At 42.3% G+C, this 25,000-nt stretch overlaps 1 protein-coding gene across 1 annotated transcript in view; it reads right to left on the bottom strand.

Annotated features, from left to right (window-relative positions):
- Positions 1–25,000, bottom strand: part of LOC110509293 (otogelin-like) — a 113,161-nt gene that overhangs the window by 82,222 nt on the left and 5,939 nt on the right. Inside the window, exons 4-13 of the mRNA XM_036981806.1 lie at positions 24,640–24,761; positions 21,032–21,240; positions 19,285–19,523; positions 12,083–12,161; positions 11,518–11,643; positions 9,606–9,714; positions 8,686–8,732; positions 8,066–8,211; positions 3,230–3,362; positions 61–238 (exon numbers count right to left, since the gene is read on the bottom strand). Coding sequence (XP_036837701.1) covers positions 61–238; positions 3,230–3,362; positions 8,066–8,211; positions 8,686–8,732; positions 9,606–9,714; positions 11,518–11,643; positions 12,083–12,161; positions 19,285–19,523; positions 21,032–21,240; positions 24,640–24,761 — 1,388 coding nt within the window. The remainder of the gene's footprint in view (positions 1–60; positions 239–3,229; positions 3,363–8,065; positions 8,212–8,685; positions 8,733–9,605; positions 9,715–11,517; positions 11,644–12,082; positions 12,162–19,284; positions 19,524–21,031; positions 21,241–24,639; positions 24,762–25,000) is intronic.

Here is a 25,000-nt window from a genome sequence, read left to right as displayed (position 1 = left end):
AACATGTTTCTGTATCAGTATCTGAAAACGTTACAAGCCATCCAATCCAGACACACTTACAGGAAGTCGTCCTGGATGTTTCCGTTGAAGGTTCCACAGAGCCCCACCGTGTCGCCCTTCCACAGCTCATCCACCTGCAGGTAGAGACGGAACTCCCTCCAGCTGTACTGCAGATGCAGACCCAGAGCAGTACGCACCTGCAGGTACATGGAGGACAGCTCTTGGATGTGGAACACCTCTGGGGAAACAATAGGGATGTGATTAAAGGGGGAGGGAGTCTAAAGTGCAAAGTCTCTACTGGTCTAGAGAAGTCTCTACTGGTCTAGAGAAGTCTCTACAGGTCTAGAGAAGTCTCTACAGGTCCCAAAAAGTCTATACTGTTCTAGAGAAGTCTCTACGGGTCTCAAAAAGTCTAGACTGGTCTAGAGAAGCCTCTACAGGTCTCAAAAAGTATATACTGGTCTAGAGAAGCCACTACAGGTCACAAAAAGTCTATACTGGTCTAGAGAAGCCTCTACAGGTCTCAAAAAGTATATACTAGTCTAGAGAAGTCTCTACTGGTCTAGAGAAGTGTCTAATAGTCTTGAGAAGCCTCTACTGGTCTATAGAAGTCAACGCTGGTCTAGAGAAGTCTCTACTAGTCTAGAGAAGTCTCTACTGGTCTAGAGAAGTATATAGTGGTCTATAGAAGTCTCTACTGGTCTAGAGAAGGATCTACTAGTCTAGAGAAGTCTCTACTGGTCTAGAGAAGTCTCTACTGGTCTAGAGAAGTCTCTACTGGTCTAGAGAAGTCTCTACTGGTCTAGAGAAGTCTATAGTGGTCTATAGAAGTCTCTACTGGTCTAGAGAAGTCTCTACTAGTCTAGAGAAGTATCTACTAGTCTAGAGAATTATCTGCTGATCTAGAGAAGTCTCTGCTGATCTAGTGAAGTCTCTACTGGTCTAGAGAAGTGTCTACTTGTCTATAGAAGTATCTTCTGGTCTAGAGAAGTCTCTACTAGTCTAGATAAGTCTCTACTGGTCTAGAGAAGTCTCTACTAGTCTAGAGAAGTGTCTACTGGTCTATAGAAGTCTATACGGGTCTAGAGAAGTCTCTACTGGTCTAGAGAAGTCTATAATGGTCTAGTGAAGTCTCTACTGGTCTAAAGAAGTCTATACTGGTCTAGAGAAGTGTCTACTGGTCTATATAAGTCTATACAGGTCTAGAGAAGTCTCTACTGGTCTAGAGAAGTCTATACTGGTCTAGAGAAGTCTCTACTGGTCTAGATAAGTCTATAGTGGTCTAGAGACATCTCTGCTGGTCTAGAGAAGTATCTACTAGTCTAGAGAAGTCTACTGGTTGAGTGAAGTCTCTGCTGGTCTAGAGAAGTCTCTACTGGTCTAGAGGCTCTGATTAAAACATGGAGTAGACTATAAAAACCTGTAAAAACATGAAATATAAATCAAATCAAATCAAATCAAATGTATAGCCCTTCATACATCAGCTGATATCTCAAAGTGCTGTACAGAAACCCAGCCTAAAACCCCAAACAGGAAGCAATGCAGGTGTAGAAGCACGGTGTGATTTTATGATAATATTATCACGGTATGATAAATATGATTTATGCTTGTATGTTTTTGCTTTTTTTTATCCAATTTGATTGTAATAATGATGGTAATAATGATGGTAATAATGATGGTAATAATGATGGTAATAATGATGGTAATAATGGTGGTAATAATAATGGTAATAATGGTGGTAATAATGGTGGTAATAATGATGGTAATAACGATGGTAATAATGATGGTAATAATGGTGGTAATAATAATGGTAATAATAATGGTAATAATGGTGGTAATAATGATGGTAATAATGATGGTAATAATGATGGTAATAATGATGGTAATAATGATGGTAATAATGATGGTAATAATGGTGGTAATAATAATGGTAATAATGATGGTAATAATGATGGTAATAATGATGGTAATAATGGTGGTAATAATAATGGTAATAATGGTGGTAATAATGGTGGTAATAATGATGGTAATAATGGTGGTAATAATAATGGTAATAATCATGGTAATAATCATGGTAATAATCATGGTAATAATCATGGTAATAGTGATGGTGTTTCGCCTGTAAACACTTAATAAATGGATACATGGATGGATACATGGATGGATACATCAGACTAAATGAGGTGATGTGATTCCTGAACCGTTCCACATACTTCTACACAAAGCACACATAAAACAGTTTACTGCTGGTTACCATTACAAACCATGGGAATGAAAACGCTAACAACCACGAGAACAAAAACACAGAAGAAATCCATTTTGCAAATACAACATAATACATCATTAACACAGTGGCCCTGAGTCCGGTCTGTTTACTGATAAGAGTCCTGTCTAGAGACAGCAACTGTCATTCAATACACTTCAATACAGCTCACTCAGACCCAGTCCGTAGTGCTGAAAGAACATAGATCTGGACAGACAATGTCGAGGCATGATATTGATATGAGGTTGAAAAGAAGATCCAGCACACTGGTGATCTTGATGCTCCACGAGACAGAGAGAGAAACAGACAGAGAGAGATATAGAGAGAGACATAGAGAGAGACAGAGAGAGAGAGAGATAAAGAGAGTGAGAGGGGGGATATAGAGAGAGACAGAGAGAGAAACAGAGATAGATATAGAGAGAGACAGAGAGAGAGAGAGAGATAGAGACAGAGAGAGAGATATAGAGAGAGACAGAGAAAGAGAGAGAGATAGAGAGATAAAGAGAGTGAGGGGGGATAGAGAGAGAGATACAGAGAGAGATAAAGAGAGAGATACGGAGAGGGAGAGAGATAAAGAGAGTGAGAGGGGGGATAGAGAGAGAGAGAGAGCAAGAGAGAGAGAGAGAGATAAAGAGAGAGAGATAAAGAGAGAGAGATAAAGAGAGGGAGAGAGAGAGGGAGATAGAGAGATAAAGAGAGTGAGGGGGGATAGAGAGAGAGAGAGATACAGAGAGAGATAAAGAGAGATAAAGAGAGAGATAGAGATAAAGAGAGAGATGGAGAGAGAGAGAGATGGAGAGGGAGAGAGAGAGAGAGAGAGAGAGAGATGAACATCAAGATCACCAACGTGCTGAAATGTTATTTTCTAACCTCGGTATCCAGTTCTTCTCCATCCACCCGATAACCCTGATAGTTGTGCCACAGGAGTAACACCTGTTCAGTAGTGTGTGATTGTGAGTTACCTACCGTCTGAATAGGGCAGAGAGATGCGGTACTGTCCTGCCATGAAGACCTCTCCTAGGTGGGTCAGTGTGATCTCAGTCCGTGGGTCCTCGTCTATGACCAGGCTGACTGATTGGATACAAGACCCGTCCAAATGCTGCAATTGAGACAAGATGGCCAGATAAAGAGTGGAACCTAATTGCAGCAATTCAGATACAGGGATGAGGTGAGGGGACAGATCAGGGGGGAGGGGGCAAATGGTACAATTTGCCCCTTTTCTAAAGACCCCCCCCCCCACTGTTGTCTCTGAAAGCTAAATAGTTAGAGCTTATATCACTTGCCAATGATACATGCGCTGTAATATATTTGTTTGAGATGGGTTTGGTTCGGGAGTCTTTCTGCAGGACTGAAGCGTTTCTTAAGATCGCTCACCGCCCGGTCCATGGGGCTGTGACAGTAAGTGATCCGCTCTGTATGAATCGAGTCTTTCATTAGCGGCAGAGACAGCTGAGCAGCCGACAGACCATTTCACCTGACGCTTTCACACAGCCTGGTCTCTCTCTCTCCTCCTCCTCCTCCTCTCTCTCTCCCTCTCTCTCTCCCTCTCTCCTCCTCCTCCTCCTCTCTCTCTCCCTCTCCCTCTCTCCTCCTCCTCTCTCTCTCCATCTCCCTCTCCGTCTCTCCCTCTCTCTCTCCACCACCTCCTGTGTTCACACAGCCTGGCCTCTCTCCATCTCTCTCTCTCTCCACCACCTCCTGTGTTCACACAGCCTGGCCTCTCTCCATCTCTCTCTCTCCCTCTCTCTCTCCCTCTCTCCTCCTCCTCCTCCTCTCTCTCTCCCTCTCCCTCTCTCCTCCTCCTCCTCTCTCTCTCCCTCTCCATCTCCCTCTCCGTCTCTCCCTCTCTCTCTCCACCACCTCCTGTGTTCACACAGCCTGGCTTCTCTCCATCTCTCTCTCTCTCCACCACCTCCTGTGTTCACACAGCCTGGCCTCTCTCCATCTCTCTCTCCAAATATATATATTTTCTCTCTCTCCACCACCTTCCCACTTCCTTAATCTCCCCTATAAAGCCATCCACAGCCCTGTTGGCCCTCTAGAATGCCTGTGTTTGACATGGTAATCTGTGGCCTGCTTGCTACTGCGTTGAGTGTTGAGTTGAGGATGTCAGTGGCTGATGATTGCTGGGAAATTGGAGGCTTTGAGGAAGAGAAGCTGTCAGTCTTTTGTAGCATTTCATGTTGTATCTGTCAGACATATTAGATGGTTTGATCAGGACACAAACACAGCTCCCAGGTCCTTTCATCTGTCTACTCCTCACAGACATCAGGTTTCAGGAGAAAAATGCCACCAGAGACAGAGAGACAGAGAGAGAGAGAGCGCGAGAGAGAGAGAGAAAAACAGAGACAGAGAGGGAGAGGGAGACAGAGGAAAAGAAAGAGAGAGAGAGAGCGAGAGAGAGAGAGAGAGAGAGAGACCCTTTTCCGACATAATGATGTGAACTTTAAGAGGAGCCAAATGTTTCTCTATTTTACGATCAAACCTGATTGGTCGGCTTTGTTTTCATGTCGTCACAAGGCAGAGAAACACATAGCGCAGCAGTTTGAAAGTCAGCTGTGACAGGCATGACATCACATCAACATCATAGAACATTCGCTGAATATTGCTTAGATGTCCAACGTAGTCATTTCCAATCAACTTGAAAAATACTTTTTTTTATTGAGGCTTCATTTCGACAAATGTTCTACTATTTTCTACCACTTGTAGAGACTATAATGGTGTGTATCAGTCTTCTCTATGGGTTGTCTTGTAGAGACTATAATGGTGTGTATCAGTCTTCTCTATGGGTTGTCTTGTAGAGACTATAATGGTGTGTATCAGTCTTCTCTATGGGTTGTCTTGTAGAGACTATAATGGTGTGTATCAGTCTTCTCTATGGGTTGTCTTGTAGAGACTATAATGGTGTGTATCAGTCTTCTCTATGGGTTGTCTTGTAGAGACTATAATGGTGTGTATCAGTCTTCTCTATGGGTTGTCTTGTAGAGACTATAATGGTGTGTATCAGTCTTCTCTATGGGTTGTCTTGTAGAGACTATAATGGTGTGTATCAGTCTTCTCTAGGGGTTGTCTTGTAGAGACTATAATGGTGTGTATCAGTCTTCTCTATGGGTTGTCTTGTAGAGACTATAATGGTGTGTATCAGTCTTCTCTGTGGGTTGTCTTGTAGAGACTATAATGGTGTGTATCAGTCTTCTCTATGGGTTGTCTTGTAGAGACTATAATGGTGTGTATCAGTCTTCTCTAGGGGTTGTCTTGTAGAGACTATAATGGTGTGTATCAGTCTTCTCTAGGGGTTGTCTTGTAGAGACTATAATGGTGTGTATCAGTCTTCTCTATGGGTTGTCTTGTAGAGACTATAATGGTGTGTATCAGTCTTCTCTAGGGGTTGTCTTGTAGAGACTATAATGGTGTGTATCAGTCTTCTCTAGGGGTTGTCTTGTAGAGACTATAATGGTGTGTATCAGTCTTCTCTAGGGGTTGTCTTGTAGAGACTATAATGGTGTGTATCAGTCTTCTCTATGGGTTGTCTTGTAGAGACTATAATGGTGTGTATCAGTCTTCTCTAGGGGTTGTCTTGTAGAGACTATAATGGTGTGTATCAGTCTTCTCTAGGGGTTGTCTTGTAGAGACTATAATGGTGTGTATCAGTCTTCTCTATGGGTTGTCTTGTAGAGACTATAATGGTGTGTATCAGTCTTCTCTATGGGTTGTCTTGTAGAGACTATAATGGTGTGTATCAGTCTTCTCTAGGGGTTGTCTTGTAGAGACTATAATGGTGTGTATCAGTCTTCTCTAGGGGTTGTCTTGTAGAGACTATAATGGTGTGTATCAGTCTTCTCTATGGGTTGTCTTGTAGAGACTATAATGGTGTGTATCAGTCTTCTCTAGGGGTTGTCTTGTAGAGACTATAATGGTGTGTATCAGTCTTCTCTATGGGTTGTCTTGTAGAGACTATAATGGTGTGTATCAGTCTTCTCTATGGGTTGTCTTGTAGAGACTATAATGGTGTGTATCAGTCTTCTCTATGGGTTGTCTTGTAGAGACTATAATGGTGTGTATCAGTCTTCTCTATGGGTTGTCTTGTAGAGACTATAATGGTGTGTATCAGTCTTCTCTAGGGGTTGTCTTGTAGAGACTATAATGGTGTGTATCAGTCTTCTCTATGGGTTGTCTTGTAGAGACTATAATGGTGTGTATCAGTCTTCTCTATGGGTTGTCTTGTAGAGACTATAATGGTGTGTATCAGTCTTCTCTAGGGGTTGTCTTGTAGAGACTATAATGGTGTGTATCAGTCTTCTCTAGGGGTTGTCTTGTAGAGACTATAATGGTGTGTATCAGTCTTCTCTATGGGTTGTCTTGTAGAGACTATAATGGTGTGTATCAGTCTTCTCTAGGGGTTGTCTTGTAGAGACTATAATGGTGTGTATCAGTCTTCTCTATGGGTTGTCTTGTAGAGACTATAATGGTGTGTATCAGTCTTCTCTATGGGTTGTCTTGTAGAGACTATAATGGTGTGTATCAGTCTTCTCTATGGGTTGTCTTGTAGAGACTATAATGGTGTGTATCAGTCTTCTCTATGGGTTGTCTTGTAGAGACTATAATGGTGTGTATCAGTCTTCTCTATGGGTTGTCTTGTAGAGACTATAATGGTGTGTATCAGTCTTCTCTATGGGTTGTCTTGTAGAGACTATAATGGTGTGTATCAGTCTTCTCTATGGGTTGTCTTGTAGAGACTATAATGGTGTGTATCAGTCTTCTCTAGGGGTTGTCTTGTAGAGACTATAATGGTGTGTATCAGTCTTCTCTAGGGGTTGTCTTGTAGAGACTATAATGGTGTGTATCAGTCTTCTCTAGGGGTTGTCTTGTAGAGACTATAATGGTGTGTATCAGTCTTCTCTGTGGGTTGTCTTGTAGAGACTATAATGGTGTGTATCAGTCTTCTCTATGGGTTGTCTTGTAGAGACTATAATGGTGTGTATCAGTCTTCTGTCACACCCTGACCATAGTTTGCTTTGTATGTTTCTATGTTTTGTTTGGTCAGGGTGTGATCTGAGTGGGCATTCTATGTTGGATGTCTAGTTTGTCTGTTTCTGTGTTTGGGCCTGATATGGTTCTCAATCAGAGGCAGGTGTTAGTCATTGTCTCTGATTGGGAACCATATTTAGGTAGCTTGTTTAGTCATTGTGGGTTGTGGGTGATTGTCTACGTTCGTTGCTTGTGTTCAGCACAGTTCTCAGTATAGCTTCACGGTAGTTATTCGTTTATTGTTTTGTTTAGTTTGTTCAGTGTATTTAGTATTTTTTCGTCTTTCATTAAAATAATGTATTCTAACCACGCTGAGCTTTGGTCTACTCCGAACGACGACCGTGACATCTTCTCTATGGGTTGTCTTGTAGAGACTATAATGGTGTGTATCAGTCTTCTCTATGGGTTGTCTTGTAGAGACTATAATGGTGTGTATCAGTCTTCTCTATGGGTTGTCTTGTAGAGACTATAATGGTGTGTATCAGTCTTCTCTATGGGTTGTCTTGTAGAGACTATAATGGTGTGTATCAGTCTTCTCTATGGGTTGTCTTGTAGAGACTATAATGGTGTGTATCAGTCTTCTCTATGGGTTGTCTTGTAGAGACTATAATGGTGTGTATCAGTCTTCTCTATGGGTTGTCTTGTAGAGACTATAATGGTGTGTATCAGTCTTCTCTATGGGTTGTCTTGTAGAGACTATAATGGTGTGTATCAGTCTTCTCTATGGGTTTAACAACATATTAAAGGGTTTAAAGGTATCGTTATTAAACTTACGGGTCCACACGGGGCGTTCTGAATGGTGACAGTGAACTTCCCTGAGTTCCGACTCTTAGCCAGGACATACTGACAGGAAGCTGGGAAGGTGAACATCCTGCCGTCAAACGAGTGGAAGTACATGTCCCCAGTCACAGAGCACTCTCCTGAGAGAGGGAAGAGAGAGAGAAGGAGAGAGAGAGGGAGAGAGACAGAGAGAGAGAGAGAAGGAGAGAGAGAGAGAAGGAGAGAGAGAGAAGGGGAGAGAGAGAGCGAGAGAGAGAGTGAAGGGGAGAGAGAGAGAGAAGGAGAGAGAGAGAGAGAGAATGAGAGAGAGAGAGAGGGAGAGAGAGAGAGAGGGAGAGAGAGAGAGAGAGAGACGAAAGAGAGAGAGAGAGCGAGAGAGAGCGAAAGAGAGAGAGAGAGAAGAGGAGAAAGCACATCAAGTGACGAACACTGCAGTCTGCATTCAAAACAGAACAAAACTGTATTTAGTTAAATACAAAAAAAGCCTTAGCAGCCTAGCTCCTTTCTCATGTACCACATGCATAATGTCTAGAGACGAGATGAGATTGTACCTGAAGAATCACCAAGGGGAAATTAGTTTGGCATAGTCTATAGTACAAAGTAAAGATGTGAACCTGGGCAGCTGTACTCTGTGCAGTTCCACACTCCCCCCACACACGTGCTGAAAGAGAGAGAGAGAGAGAGAGAGAGAAACGGGAGACGTGATCACAGGTGTACTATGGGTACATGAAAGACTGTCCTAATCACCAAAGACCTCTGGGAAATAAACGTCAGTCATCATAGTCACATGACTTAATCCTGGTTGGATCTGAGATGCCTGGGATTTAAAGGAAACGAAGAAGACAGCAGGGGACAATATATTGATGTAGGAGCCTAAATATAAATGGTTCCATAGTTGTGCGGGTTTTGATGTCATGTTTGGGTTAGAACATCAATCCTAACCACCAAACATCAAAACATTGCATCCACTTACAGCTGGAGAAGGTGATATGAGAGGACCATAAGAGATGATAGAGAGATGAGATCATAGAGAAATGATAGAGAGATGAGATGATACAGAGATGAGGTGATAGAGAGATGATAGAGAGATGATAGAGAGATGATAGAGAGATGAGAGATCATAGAGAGATGAGATGATAAAGAGATGAGATCATAGAGAGATGATAGAGAGATGAGAGAGTTGAGAGAGAGATTATAGAGAGAGTAGATGGTAGAGAGATGAGAACATAGAGAGATGATAGAGAGATGAGATGATTGAGAGATGAGATCATAGCAAGATCATAGAGAGATGAGATGATAGAGATGAGATGATAGATTCAATGAAAGAGAGATGAGATGATAGAGAGATGAGATGATAGAGAGAAGATATAGAGATGAGAGAGAGATTATAGAGAGAGTAGATGGTAGAGAGATGAGATCATAGAGAGATGATAGAGAGATGATATAGAGATGATATAGAGATGAGAGAGAGATTATAGAGAGAGTAGATGATAGAGAGATGATAGAGAGATGAGATCACAGAGAGATGTCCTACCAGTTGTTACACTCCTCCTGAACTGTCTGTCCAGAGGGATAGACCATGCCGTGGTATTCACAGGGACAGTCTGAGGCCTTCACACAACTTCCCTCCTCATAGATCAGGTCTGGGAGAGAGACATTCAGACAGAGAGAGGAATAGGAGACAGACAGAGAATTCAGTTGGTCTAGGCATTGAGAGATGGGTTGGAATATGGGTCTCTAATAGGTCTAACTCAGAGAGAGGGGATATGGGGAGAGTGTGGAAGACAGGTGGTTTGTAAAGGGTTAATAAGTAGATTTTACACCTTTGGAATTAATGTTTTAACTCGTTAATTGAAATTAACCAATTAGTTATTAACTGTTTATTAAAGATTCAGAAACTATCCACAAACAAATGACTAACGGTATAAAAACTACTTCTTCTAAACTCTTTCCAACCCCTTTATAAAGTCTTATTTTATAAAGTATTATTTAATAAAGTATTATTTAATAAAGTATTATTAAATAAAGTCTTCTTTAATAAAGTCTTATTTTATAAAGTATTATTTTATAAAGTATTATTTAATAAAGTCTTATTTAATAAAGTAGTATTTTATAAAGTATTATTTAATAAAGTCTTCTTTAATAAAGTCTTATTTTATAAAGTATTATTTTATAAAGTATTATTTAATAAAGTCTTATTTAATAAAGTAGTATTTTATAAAGTATTATTTAATAAAGTATTATTTAATAAAGTATTATTTTATAAAGTATTATTTTATAAAGTATTATTTAATAAAGTATTATTTAATAAAGTATTATTAAATAAAGTCTTCTTTAATAAAGTCTTATTTTATAAAGTATTATTTTATAAAGTCTTCTTTAATAAAGTATTATTTAATAAAGTATTATTTAATAAAGTCTTCTTTAATAAAGTCTTATTTTATAAAGTCTTATTTTATAAAGTATTATTTAATAAAGTATTATTTAATAAAGTATTATTTTATAAAGTATTATTTTATAAAGTATTATTTTATAAAGTATTATTTTATAAAGTATTATTTAATAAAGTATTATTTAATAAAGTCTTATTTTATAAAGCATTATTTAATAAAGTATTATTTAATAAAGTATTATTTAATAAAGTCTTATTTATAAATTAATATTTTATAACGTATTATTTTATAAAGTATTATTTAATAAAGTCTTATTTATAAATTAATATTTTATAACGTATTATTTTATAAAGCATTATTTAATAAAGTCTTATTTTATAAAGTATTATTTTATAAAGTATTATTTTATAAAGTATTATTTAATAAAGTCTTATTTTATAAAGTATTATTTTATAAAGTATTATTTTATAAAGCATTATTTAATAAAGTATTATTTAATAAAGTCTTATTTATAAATTAATATTTTATAACGTATTATTTTATAAAGTATTATTTAATAAAGTCTTATTTATAAATTAATATTTTATAACGTATTATTTTATAAAGTCTTATTTAATAAAGTCTTATTTAATAAAGTCTTATTTTATAAAGTATTATTTTATAAAGTATTATTTTATAACGTATTATTTTATAAAGTATTATTTAATAAAGTATTATTTTATAAAGTCTTCAAAATGCAAGACTGAAGCTGCTTTGTAATCACGTATGAAGACAAAGAGAGGTGCTCATGGGAGAACGGGGAATAACTAACTAACCAAGTTGCAGCTGTGTCAAAGCATCAAACTTCAAAAACAAACAAAAGTACTTTATTTTATTATTATTAGTATTATATTATTATTTATTATATTATTTAAGCCTCTATTCCATGTTCAAAACAGAGAAAGGTACCAACGCGTTGCGGCTCACAGGCCTTCTTCAAGTCGCAGTGCCTTTAATGTAAAGAGTATTACAAAGTAAAGTAACTGTAATCACCAACAGGAGAGTAAGTCTCACCGTCGGGACAGTAGCATCCGTCTAGACACTGCAGCTTGTTGTCGATACACATTCTGTCCACGTTACAGGACACAGGGCAGCAGGTGATGCACTCCTTATACTGCAGACCTGGAGGGCACGGCATCGCTGGGGAACACAGGAAGTGACACCGTGAGACAGGATGTAGCATCACCAGACAGCAAGTGACATTAGCGGGACATGAAGTGATATCACGAGACAGGAGGTAGCATCACAAGACAGGAAGTGACACCGTGAGACAGGAGGTAGCATCACAAGACAGGAAGTGACATTAGCGGGACATGAAGTGACATCACGAGACAGGAAGTGACATTAGCGGGACATGAAGTGACATCACGAGACAGGAGGTAGCATCACAAATGTTTGACATTAAATTTGTCTTGTGGTTTGTTTCGTGTAATTACATACCATGTGACTTGAAGGAATAATATTTTTTTGGGGGGGGGCAACAAGCCAACTGAAACGACACTTAATTATCTACACTAAAACTAACTACAGTGTATCCTGCCTGCGGGTATGGGTAAATAACGTTATGAAGGGTACCTACCACACTGTGGTATGTGAGTCCTCCAGTCCGTCAGTGGGTGGTCGGCGTGGGCACAGACCCGGGCATACTCTGTGAACACCTGGCATACCACATCACCGTTGGGACCCGACCTTCATTCAGGGCAAGATAAAAAAACAGAATACAACGCTTTCACTGAACAGAAGCCAAAGACAGGTCGGCAGGAAGACAGGATGTTACACTGAACAGAGGCCAAAGACAGGTCGGCAGGAAGACAGGATGTTACACTGAACAGAAGCCAAAGACTGGTCGGCAGGAAGACAGGATGTTACACTGAACAGAAGCCAAAGACGGGTCGGCAGGAAGACAGGATGTTACACTGAACAGAAGCCAAAGACTGGTCGGCAGGAAGACAGGATGTTACACTGAACAGAAGCCAAAGACGGGTCGGCAGGAAGACAGGATGTTACACTGAACAGAAGCCAAAGACGGGTCGGCAGGAAGACAGGATGTTACACTGAACAGAAGCCAAAGACTGGTCGGCAGGAAGACAGGATGTTACACTGAACAGAAGCCAAAGACGGGTCGGCAGGAAGACAGGATGTTACACTGAACAGAAGCCAAAGACGGGTCGGCAGGAAGACAGGATGTTACACTGAACAGAAGCCAAAGACAGGTCGGCAGGAAGACAGGATGTTACACTGAACAGAAGCCAAAGACGGGTTGGCAGGAAGACAGGATGTTACACTGAACAGAAGCCAAAGACGGGTCGGCAGGAAGACAGGATGTTACACTGAACAGAAGCCAAAGACGGGTCGGCAGGAAGACAGGATGTTACACTGAACAGAGGCCAAAGACAGGTCGGCAGGAAGACAGGATGTTACACTGAACAGAAGCCAAAGACAGGTCGGCAGGAAGACAGGATGTTACACTGAACAGAAGCCAAAGACGGGTCGGCAGGAAGACAGGATGTTACACTGAACAGAAGCCAAAGACGGGTCGGCAGGAAGACAGGATGTTACACTGACGTTTACAACACGTACTAAACACTTACAGTGGAAGGGATGTAGTTTACAGGAAGGGATGTAGTTTACAACACGTACTAAACACTTACAGTAGAAGGGATGTAGTTTACAACACAGACAAAACACTACAGTGGAAGGGATGTAGTTTACAACACAGACAAAACACTTACATAGGAAGGGATGTAGTTTACAGGAAGGGATGTAGTTTACAACACGTACTAAACACTACAGTGGAAGGGATGTAGTTTACAACACAGACAAAACACTTACAGTGGAAGGGATGTAGTTTACAACACGTACTAAACACTTACAGAGGAAGGGATGTAGTTTACAACACATACAAAACACTTACAGAGGAAGGGATGTAGTTTACAACACGTACTAAACACTTACAGAGGAAGGGATGTAGTTTACAACACATACAAAACACTTACAGTAGAAGGGATGTAGTTTACAACACAGACAAAACACTTACAGTGGAAGGGATGTAGTTTACAACACATACAAAACACTTACAGAGGAAGGGATGTAGTTTACAACACAGACAAAACACTTACAGTGGAAGGGATGTAGTTTACAACACGTACTAAACACTTACAGTAGAAGGGATGTAGTTTACAACACAGACAAAACACTACAGTGGAAGGGATGTAGTTTACAACACAGACAAAACACTTACAGTGGAAGGGATGTAGTTTACAACACGTACTAAACACTTACAGTAGAAGGGATGTAGTTTACAACACAGACAAAACACTTACAGTGGAAGGGATGTAGTTTACAACACAGACAAAACACTTACAGTAGAAGGGATGTAGTTTACAACACAGACAAAACACTTACAGAGGAAGGGATGTAGTTTACAACACAGACAAAACACTTACAGTGGAAGGGATGAAGAAGTTTCCATTTTGCAGTTTTCATCACGTACAAAAATGATTCTAGAAATGTTCCTAGTTGTAGTATTTGTAGACTAGATATTATTAACAGACAGAGGTCGTTGGTGACTAGTTATTACTAACAGACAGAGGTCGTTGGTGACTAGTTATTACTAACAAACAGAGGTCGTTGGTGACTAGTTATTACTTACAGAGGTCGTTGGTGACTAGTTATTACTAACAGACAGAGGTCGTTGGTGACTAGTTATTACTAACAGACAGAGGTCGTTGGTGACTAGTTATTACTTACAGAGGTCGTTGGTGACTAGTCAGTACTTACAGACAGAGGTCGTTGGTGGCTAGTTATTACTAACAGACAGAGGTCGTTGGTGACTAGTTATTATTAACAGACAGAGGTCGTTGGTGACTAGTTATTACTAACAGACAGAGGTCGTTGGTGACTAGTTATTACTAACAGACAGAGGTCGTTGGTGACTAGTTATTACTAACAGACAGAGGTCGTTGGTGACTAGTTATTACTAACAGACAGAGGTCGTTGGTGACTAGTTATTACTAACAGTCAGAGGTCGTTGGTGACTAGTTATTACTAACAGACATAGGTCGTTGGTGACTAGTTATTACTTACAGAGGTCGTTGGTGACTAGTTATTACTAACAGACAGAGGTCGTTGGTGACTAGTTATTACTAACAGACAGAGGTTGTTGGTGACTAGTTATTACTAACAGACAGAGGTCGTTGGTGACTAGTTATTACTAACAGAGGTCGTTGGTGACTAGTTATTACTAACAGAGGTCGTTGGTGACTAGTTATTACTTACAGACAGAGGTCGTTGGTGACTAGTTATTACTAACAGACAGAGGTCGTTGGTGACTAGTTATTACTAACAGACAGAGGTCGTTGGTGACTAGTTATTACTAACAGAGGTTGTTGGTGACTAGTTATTACTAACAGAGGTCGTTGGTGACTAGTTATTACTAACAGACAGAGGTCGTTGGTGACTAGTTATTACTAACAGACAGAGGTCGTTGGTGACTAGTTATTACTAACAGACAGAGGTCGTTGGTGACTAGTTATTACTAACAGAGGTCGTTGGTGACTAGTTATTACTAACAGAGGTCGTTGGTGACTAGTTATTACTAACAGAGGTCGTTGGTGACTAGTCAGTACTTACAGACAGAGGTCGTTGGTGGCTAGTTATTACTAACAGACAGAGGTCGTTGGTGACTAGTTATTACTAACAGTCAGAGGTCGTTGGTGGCAAGTTATTTCTTACAGAGGTCGTTGGTGACTAGTTATTACTAACAGAGGTCGTTGGTGACTAGTTATTACTTACAGACAGAGGTCGTTGGTGACTAGTTATTACTTACAGAGGTCGTTGGTGACTAGTTATTACTAACAGACAGAGGTCGTTGTAGACTAGTTATTACTTACAGACAGAGATCGTTGGTGACTAGTTATTACTAACAGAGGTCGTTGGTGACTAGTTATTACTAACAGACAGAGGTCGTTGGTGACTAGTTATTACTAACAGACAGAGGTTGTTGGTGATTAGTTATTACTAACAGAGGTTGTTGGTGACTAGTTATTACTAACAGAGGTCGTTGGTGACTAGTTATTTCTAACAGACAGAGGTCGTTGTAGACTAGTTATTACTTACAGACAGAGGTCGTTGGTGACTAGTTATTACTAACAGAGGTCGTTGGTGACTAGTTATTACTAAGAGACAGAGGTCGTTGGTGACTAGTTATTAATTACAGACAGAGGTCGTTGGTGACTAGTTATTACTAACAGACAGAGGTCGTTGGTGACTAGTTATTACTAACAGAGGTCGTTGGTGACTAGTTATTACTAACAGACAGAGGTCGTTGTAGACTAGTTATTACTTACAGACAGAGGTCGTTGGTGACTAGTTATTACTAACAGAGGTCGTTGGTGACTAGTTATTACTAAGAGACAGAGGTCGTTGGTGACTAGTTATTACTAACAGACAGAGGTCGTTGGTGACTAGTTATTACTAACAGACAGAGGTCGTTGGTGACTAGTTATTACTAACAGACAGAGGTCGTTGGTGACTAGTTATTACTAACAGAGGTCGTTGGTGACTAGTTATTACTAACAGAGGTCGTTGGTGACTAGTTATTACTTACAGACAGAGGTTGTTGGTGACTAGTTATTACTTACAGACAGAGGTCGTTGGTGACTAGTTATTACTAACAGACAGAGGTCGTTGGTGACTAGTTATTACTAACAGAGGTCGTTGGTGACTAGTTATTACTAACAGAGGTCGTTGGTGACTAGTTATTACTAACAGACAGAGGTCGTTGGTGACTAGTTATTACTAACAGACAGAGGTCGTTGGTGACTAGTTATTACTAACAGACAGAGGTCGTTGGTGACTAGTTATTACTAACAGAGGTCGTTGGTGACTAGTTATTACTTACAGACAGAGGTTGTTGGTGACTAGTTATTACTTACAGACAGAGGTCGTTTATGACTAGTCAGTACTTACAGACAGAGGTCGTTGGTGACTAGTTATTACTAACAGACAGAGGTCGTTGGTGACTAGTTATTACTAACAGACAGAGGTCGTTGGTGACTAGTTATTACTAACAGACAGAGGTCGTTGGTGACTAGTTATTACTAACAGACAGAGGTCGTTGGTGACTAGTCAGTACTTACAGACAGAGGTCGTTGGTGACTAGTTATTACTAACAGACAGTGGTCGTTGGTGACTAGTTAAACTTGGACAGAGGTCGTTGGTGACTAGTTATTAATTACAGACAGAGGTCGTTGGTGACTAGTCAGTACTTACAGACAGAGGTCGTTGGTGACTAGTTAAACTTGGACAGAGGTCGTTGGTGACTAGTTATTAATTACAGACAGACGTCGTAGGTGACTAGTCAGTACTTACAGACAGAGGTCGTAGGTGACTAGTCAGTACTTACAGACAGAGGTCGTTGGAGCAGCTAGCCATGTAAGACAGAGGACTGACAAACTCATGACAGCCTGTAAATGGTTCCTCCAGAAGCATTGCACACACCTCCTCCACTTTCTGTCACGGTGAAAACAAAGTAAGCACAAGGTCCAAGTTTACCTCACACAAACCCAGAACAGGAAATAAATCACACAAACCCAGAACAGGAAATAAATCACACAAACCCAGAACAGGAAATTAATCACACAAACCCAGAACATGAAATTAATCACACAAACCCAGAACAGGAAAATAAGCACACAAACCCAGAACAGGAAATTAATCACACAAACCCAGAACAGGAGATTAATCACACAAACCCAGAACAGGAAATTAATCACACAAACCCAGAACAGGAAATGAATCACACAAACCCAGAACAGGAAATTAATCACACAAACCCAGAACAGGAAATTAATCACACAAACCAAGAACAGGAAATTAATCACACAAACCCAGAACAGGAAATTAATCACACAAACCCAGAACAGGAAATGAATCACACAAACCCAGAACAGGAAAATAAAGAACACACACAGAGTTAGAGTAGTTCAATTTAGGATAATTAAAACTAAAAAAGTGTTAAAGATTCAAAAATGTCCTTTTTAAATAATTGTGGTCCCTCAGGTAGAGACTGAGAACCACTGGTCCAAGCAGAGACTTGGCAGATAGCAGCACCAGAGATGTCTTCTTAACACAATCACTACCTGTATGTGAGGTTAAGGTCAGGGTTATTCCCCACCTGTATGTGTGGGTCAGGGTTATTCACTACCTGTATGTGAGGTTAAGGTCAGGGTTATTCACTACCTGTATGTGAGGTTAAGGTCAGGGTTATTCACTACCTGTATGTGAGGTTAAGGTCAGGGTTATTCACTACCTGTATGTGAGGTTAAGGTCAGGGTTATTCACTACCTGTATGTGAGGTTAAGGTCAGGGTTATTCACTACCTGTATGTGAGGGTTAAGGTCAGGGTTATTCCCCACCTGTATGTGAGGGTTAAGGTCAGGGTTATTCACTACCTGTATGTGAGGTTAAGGTCAGGGTTATTCACTACCTGTATGTGTGGGTCAGGGTTATTCACTACCTGTATGTGAGGGTTAAGGTCAGGGTTATTCACTACCTGTATGTGAGGGTTAAGGTCAGGGTTATTCCCCACCTGTATGTGTGGGTCAGGGTTATTCACTACCTGTATGTGAGGGTTAAGGTCAGGGTTATTCACTACCTGTATGTGAGGGTTAAGGTCAGTGTTATTCACTACCTGTATGTGAGGTTAAGGTCAGGGTCAGGGTTATTCACTACCTGTATGTGAGGGTTATGGTCAGGGTCAGGGTTATTCACTACCTGTATGTGAGGGTTAAGGTCAGGGTTATTCCCCACCTGTATGTGTGGGTCAGGGTTACTCACCAGTAGTATGTGAGGGTCAGGGTTACTAACCAGTAGTATGTGTGGGTCAGGGTTACTCACCAGTAGTATGTGTGGGTCAGGGTTACTCACCAGTAGTATGTGAGGGTCAGGGTTACTCACCAGTAGTATATGAGGGTCAGGGTTACTCACCAGTAGTATGTGAGGGTCAGGGTTACTCACCAGTAGTATGTGTGGGTCAGGGTTACTCACCAGTAGTATGTGTGGGTCAGGGTTACTCACCAGTAGTATGTGTGGGTCAGGGTTACTCACCAGTAGTATGTGAGGGTCAGGGTTACTCACCAGTAGTATGTGAGGGTCAGGGTTACTCACCAGTAGTATGTGTGGGTCAGGGTTACGCACCAGTAGTATGTGTGGGTCAGGGTTACTCACCAGTAGTATGTGTGGGTCAGGGTTACTCACCAGTAGTATGTGTGGGTCAGGGTTACTCACCAGTAGTATGTGTGGGTCAGGGTTACTCACCAGTAGTATGTGTGGGTCAGGGTTACTCACCAGTAGTATGTGTGGGTCAGGGTTACTCAACAGTAGTATGTGTGGGTCAGGGTTACTCACCAGTAGTATGTGTGGGTCAGGGTTACTCACCAGTAGTATGTGTGGGTCAGGGTTACTCACCAGTAGTATGTGTGGGTCAGGGTTACTCACCAGTAGTATGTGTGGGTCAGGGTTACTCATCAGTAGTATGTGAGGGTCAGGGTTACTCACCAGTAGTATGTGTGGGTCAGGGTTACTCACCAGTAGTATGTGTGGGTCAGGGTTACTCAACAGTAGTATGTGTGGGTCAGGGTTACTCACCAGTAGTATGTGTGGGTCAGGGTTACTCACCAGTAGTATGTGTGGGTCAGGGTTACTCACCAGTAGTATGTGTGGGTCAGGGTTACTCACCAGTAGTATGTGTGGGTCAGGGTTACTCACCAGTAGTATGTGTGGGTCAGGGTTACTCAACAGTAGTATGTGTGGGTCAGGGTTACTCACCAGTAGCATGTGTGGGTCAGGGTTACTCACCAGTAGTATGTGAGGGTCAGGGTTACTCACCAGTAGGATGTGTGGGTCACGTGAGGCGCAGGACGAGGGGAACATGAAGGGCACCATGGGACACCTGACCTGGTGAAGCTCCTCCTCCACCCAGCTGTTCCCAAACATGGACAGGTCCTCCGTCACCACACCTGTATGGGAAGACAGGCGGAGCACAGCAGAACGTTACCACCGCTACAAGATGTTGTTCCAGCCCTACTTCTAACACACCTGATTGTAGCAGTAAGGTGCTCTTCAGGGCCTTGATCAGCTGATTGTAGCAGTAAGGTGCTCTTCAGGACCTTGATCAGCTGATTGTAGCAGTAAGGTGCTCTTCAGGGTCTTGATCAGCTGATTGTAGCAGTAAGGTGCTCTTCAGGGCCTTGATCAGCTGATTGTAGCAGTAAGGTGCTCTTCAGGGCCTTGATCAGCTGATTGTAGCAGTAAGGTGCTCTTCAGGGCCTTGATCAGCTGATTGTAGCAGTAAGGTGCTCTTCAGGGCCTTGATCAGCTGATTGTAGCAGTAAGGTGCTCTTCAGGGTCTTGATCAGCTGATTGTAGCAGTAAGGTGCTCTTCAGGACCTTGATCACCTGATTGTAGCAGTAAGGTGCTCTTCAGGACCTTGATCACCTGATTGTAGCAGTAAGGTGCTCTTCAGGACCTTGATCAGCTGATTGTAGCAGTAAGGTGCTCTTCAGGGCCTTGATCAGCTGATTGTAGCAGTAAGGTGCTCTTCAGGGCCTTGATCAGCTGATTGTAGCAGTAAGGTGCTCTTCAGGACCTTGATCAGCTGATTGTAGCAGTAAGGTGCTCTTCAGGACCTTGATCAGCTGATTGTAGCAGTAAGGTGCTCTTCAGGGCCTTGATCAGCTGATTGTAGCAGTAAGGTGCTCTTTAGGACCTTGATCAGCTGATTGTAGCAGTAAGGTGCTATTCAGGGCCTTGATCAGCTGATTGTAGCAGTAAGGTGCTCTTCAGGGCCTTGATCACCTGATTGTAGCAGTAAGGTGCTCTTCAGGACCTTGATCAGCTGATTGTAGCAGTAAGGTGCTCTTCAGGGCCTTGATCAGCTGAATCAGGTGTGTTACAGCTGAGATGGAGCAAAAGCCTGCATCCCTGTGAGCTTTCCAGAGGGAGGGGCCACCATTACTGGATCTGACCTGTGACTGTCCTCTCTTTCTCTGTTCTTACCGTAGCTGGTCTTTAGGTCATCCTCTACTGTCCTCTCTTTCTCTGTTCTTACCGTAGCTGGTCATCAGTCCCTCCTCTACTGTTCTCTCTTTCTCTGTTCTTACCGTAGCTGGTCTTTAGGTCATCCTCTACTGTTCTCTCTTTCTCTGTTCTTACCGTAGCTGGTCATCAGTCTCTCCTCTACTGTTCTCTCATTCTCTGTTCTTACCGTAGCTGGTCTTCAGTCCCTCCTCTACTGTTCTCTCTTTCTCTGTTCTTACCGTAGCTGGTCTTCAGTCCCTCCTCTGATGTTCTCTCTTTCTCTGTTCTTACCGTAGCTGGTCTTTAGGTCATCCTCTACTGTTCTCTCTTTCTCTGTTCTTACCATAGCTGGTCTTTAGGTCATCCTCTACTGTTCTCTCTTTCTCTGTTCTTACCGTAGCTGGTCTTTAGGTCATCCTCTACTGTTCTCTCTTTCTCTGTTCTTACCGTAGCTGGTCTTCAGGTCATCCTGTACGTCTGCGTTGAAGTTGCCACACAGACCGCAGGTCCTGCCCACCCACTCTGGGCTGAGCTTGATGTAGACAGAGCCACTGTGTCCGTCCCAGGCCAGGGTGAAGCCATGTTGTTGGGTCACCAAGACATAGCGGGAGATCCTCTCCAGCTCCACGTCATGGATGTGGTGAGGCAGCTGGACACTGCATGGTGGGAGGAGGAGAGAAGGAGGACGGGAGGAGAGGAGGAGAGGAGGACAGAAGGAGGAGAGAAGGATGGGAGGAGGGGATGAGGAGAGAAGGACGGGAGGAGGAGAGGAGGACGGGAGGAGGAGAGAAGTAGGGGAAGAGGAGAGGAGGAGGAGTTCCGGGAGGAGGAGGAGAGGAGGATGGGAGGAGGAGAGAAGGACGGGAGGAGGAGAAAAGGAGGAGAGGAGGACGGGAGGAGAAGGACAGGAGGACAGGAGGAGGAGAGAAGGCGGAGAGGATGAGAGGATGAGGAGAGAAGGAGGAGAGGAGGACGGGAGGAGGAGAGAAGGAGGGGAGGAGGAGAGGAGGAGGAGAGGAGGATGGGAGTAGGAGAGAAGGAGGAGAGGAGGAGAGAAGGAGGGGAGGAGGAGAGGAGGAGGTGGAGAAGAGGAGGTAGAGAGGAGGACGGGAGGAGGAGAGAAGGATGGGAGGAGGAGAGGAGGACGGGAGGAGGTGGAGAGGAGGACGAAGAGAGAAGGAGGAGAGGAGGTCGGGAGGAGGTGGAGAGGAGGACGAAGAGAGAAGGAGGAGAGGAGGATGGGAGGAGGAGGGAAGGAGGAGAGGAGGATGGGCGGAGGAGAGAAGGAGGAGAGGAGGATGGGAGGAGGAGAGGATGAGAGGAGGAGAGGAGGAGAGGAGAGGGTAAAATCAGTCAACCAGGGTTCTCTAATGTGTACAGTCGTGGCCAAAAGTTTTGAGAATGGCACAAATATTTATTTTCACAAAATTTGCTGCTTCAGTGTCTTTAGATATTTTTGTCAGATGTTACTATGGAATACTGAAGTATAATTACAAGCATTTCATAAGTGTCAAAGGCTTTTATTGACAATTACATGAAGTTGATGCATGGAGTCAATATTTTCAGTGTTGACCCTTCTTTTTCAAGATCTCTGCAATCCGCCCTGGCATGCTGTCAATTAACTTCTGAGCCACATCCTGACTGATGGCAGCCCATTCTTGCATAATCAATGTTTGGAGTTTGTCAGAATTTGTGGGGTTTTGTTTGTCCACCCGCCTCTTGAGGATTGACCACAAGTTCTCAATGGGATTAAGGTCTGGGGAGTTTCCTGTCCATGGACCCAAAATATCAATGTTTTGTTCCCCGAGACACGTAGTTATCACTTTTGCCTTATGGCAAGGTGCTCCATCATGCTGGAAAAGGCATTGTTTGTCACCAAACTGTTCCTGGTTGGTTGGGAGAAGTTGCTCTCGGAGGATGTGTTGGTACCATTCTTTATTCATGGCTGTGTTCTTAGGCAAAATTGTGAGTGAGTCCACTCCCTTGGCTGAGAAGCAACCCCACACATGAATGGTCTCAGGATGCTTTACTGTTGGCATGACACATGACTGATGGTAGCGCTCACCTTGTCTTCTCCGGACAAGCTTTTTTCTGGATGCTGATTTAGGTGCATCCTTACTGGCAGCAATATCCTTGCCTGTGAAGCCCTTTTTGTGCAAAGCAATAATGACGGCACGTGTTCCCTTGCAGGTAACCATGGTTGACAGAGGAAGAACATTGATTCCAAGCACCACCCTCCTTTTGAAGCTTCCAGTCTATTCGAACTCAATCAGCATGACAGAGTGATCTCCAGCCTTGTCCTCGTCAACACACACCTGTGTTAACGAGAGAATCACTGACATGATGTCAGCTGGTCCTTTTGTTGCAGGGCTGAAATGCAGTGGAAATATTTTTTGGGGGATTCAGTTCATTTGCATGGCAAAGAGGGACTTTGCAATTAATTGCAATTCATCTGATCACTCTTCATAACATTCTGGAAGTGCAAATTGCAAATTGCCGTCATACAAACTGAGGCAGCAGATTTGTGAAAATGTAATTTTGTGTCATTCTCAAAACTTTTGGCCACGATTGTAGGTCTTTCATTCACTCTTATTCTGGACCTCAATTAGTTGAGACAGACCAGGAGTTGGACACCTGAAAGCCTGCACACCCACTACCTCTCTTCCAGTTCGGGTCAAGACCAAGACCAGGAGAGGGACGAGGGGTCTGAGACCAAGTTGTCACAGTTTCTGTTCGATTTGATTAGTTACCGCTGGACGGCACCCTTACCTTGTTTTCTAGTTTCCACGGTTACCCTGATCATTACTTATTGGTTTCACCTGTGGTTAATTACCTTCTCTGTTCAACAGGTTCCTCTGTTGTCCTGTATCTGTGCTTAGGTCTCGTGTTTTGTTTAGTTTACTCTTGTGCTTTTGCCTTGTTTTCCGCCAAGACTTGAAGTAAAAGATCTGGATGTACCCTTATCTCTGCTTGCTGTGTTTCACTGCGTCTGGGTTCGAGTTCGTACCAGCATTATTGTAACACAAGTCAAGAACGATGCAAGTCCAATTTCAAGACCACGGTTGTAAATGTGTCAAATCACCATGATAACAAGATCTCAAAATGTCAAGTATTTCTGTGGTCATATTTCAGAAGAACAAATGCACTCTTTAGATATTCCGAATGGTGATGAAATGGATGCTGAGGACAAACAGAGAGACACTCTACACATAATCACTAACCCACTGATTTAATTTGATTTGAAACAGGTCTATAACAGATGAAAAGACTTAAGTAGATTCCATCTCCCCCCTGGTCTCCTCTTACTAAATAGAGCTGTGAAACAATGTCTTATCGACCAGCCAATCAAGGACATTCTGACCACCGCCTCAATGTTTGAGGATATTTTTTCAACAACAGTAAAGGACTGTAATGTTATGAGTAAAGTAGAAAGCCCAGGCAGGTTTCAATAGTCGATGAGATATTGTGTCATGAAAGGAGTGTGGATATTTGGCCATGGCGAAGAGGTTTTATGGGCCGACTCAATGAGAGCTGGTAATTATATGATTTTCACTCCGGTGGCTCCGGTTGGACTCGGCAAGAAATTACGAGACCTCGTTGTTCGAGACTGAGTCAAGACCGAGTAAAAACACAGAGACAAGACCTCAATATGTTGTCTGGAGACCAGACTCACTACAACACATTGTGATGTCACAACGGAGACCAGACTCACTACAACCCATTGTGATGTCACAACGGAGACCAGCCTCACTACAACACATTGTGATGTCACAACGGAGACCAGACTCACTACAACACATTGTGATGTCACAACGGAGACCAGACTCACTACAACACATTGTGATGTCACAACGGAGACCAGCCTCACTACAACACATTGTGAAGTCACAACGGAGACCAGACTCACTACAACACATTGTGATGTCACAACAGAGAGCACTTCATTTTAACACCTTTCTCAGCTCTTATTTTACATCTGCTTATAAAACATTTATTAAACGAACCTGTAATCAATCAATCAACCAATCAATCAGTTGATCAAATCAATCGATTACCTCTGTCCCTTGAAGGTAACTTTGGACCTGTGCAACCTGATCTCTCCTTCCCAGGGCAGGAAGAGACTAACTGACCGCGTGCAGGAGTAGGGAGACGAGCGGCAGTCTGGGTCATTGTGGACCTGTAAAATCAACAGAATAGACTATTTATTCATTTATAAAACATTTTAGTTAGTTAGTTGATAATAACAAATAAGTAAATACAAGAAATAAAATACAGAGACATTTAGATCAACGACATCGCTACCGTACACAACATGAACCGAGAAACAAGTGACCAGACCGAACAAGACCAACAGTCCCCCCACATCCCCCCTCCCCCCCCCCCCCCTCCCACACACACACACACACCACACCCCCA

This window comes from Oncorhynchus mykiss, chromosome 6, assembly GCF_013265735.2.
Source record: "Oncorhynchus mykiss isolate Arlee chromosome 6, USDA_OmykA_1.1, whole genome shotgun sequence".
Classification (NCBI taxonomy): Eukaryota; Metazoa; Chordata; class Actinopteri; order Salmoniformes; family Salmonidae; genus Oncorhynchus; species Oncorhynchus mykiss.
Note: the sequence above shows the minus strand (reverse complement) of the source record. Positions and strands in the feature narration are given on the sequence as shown.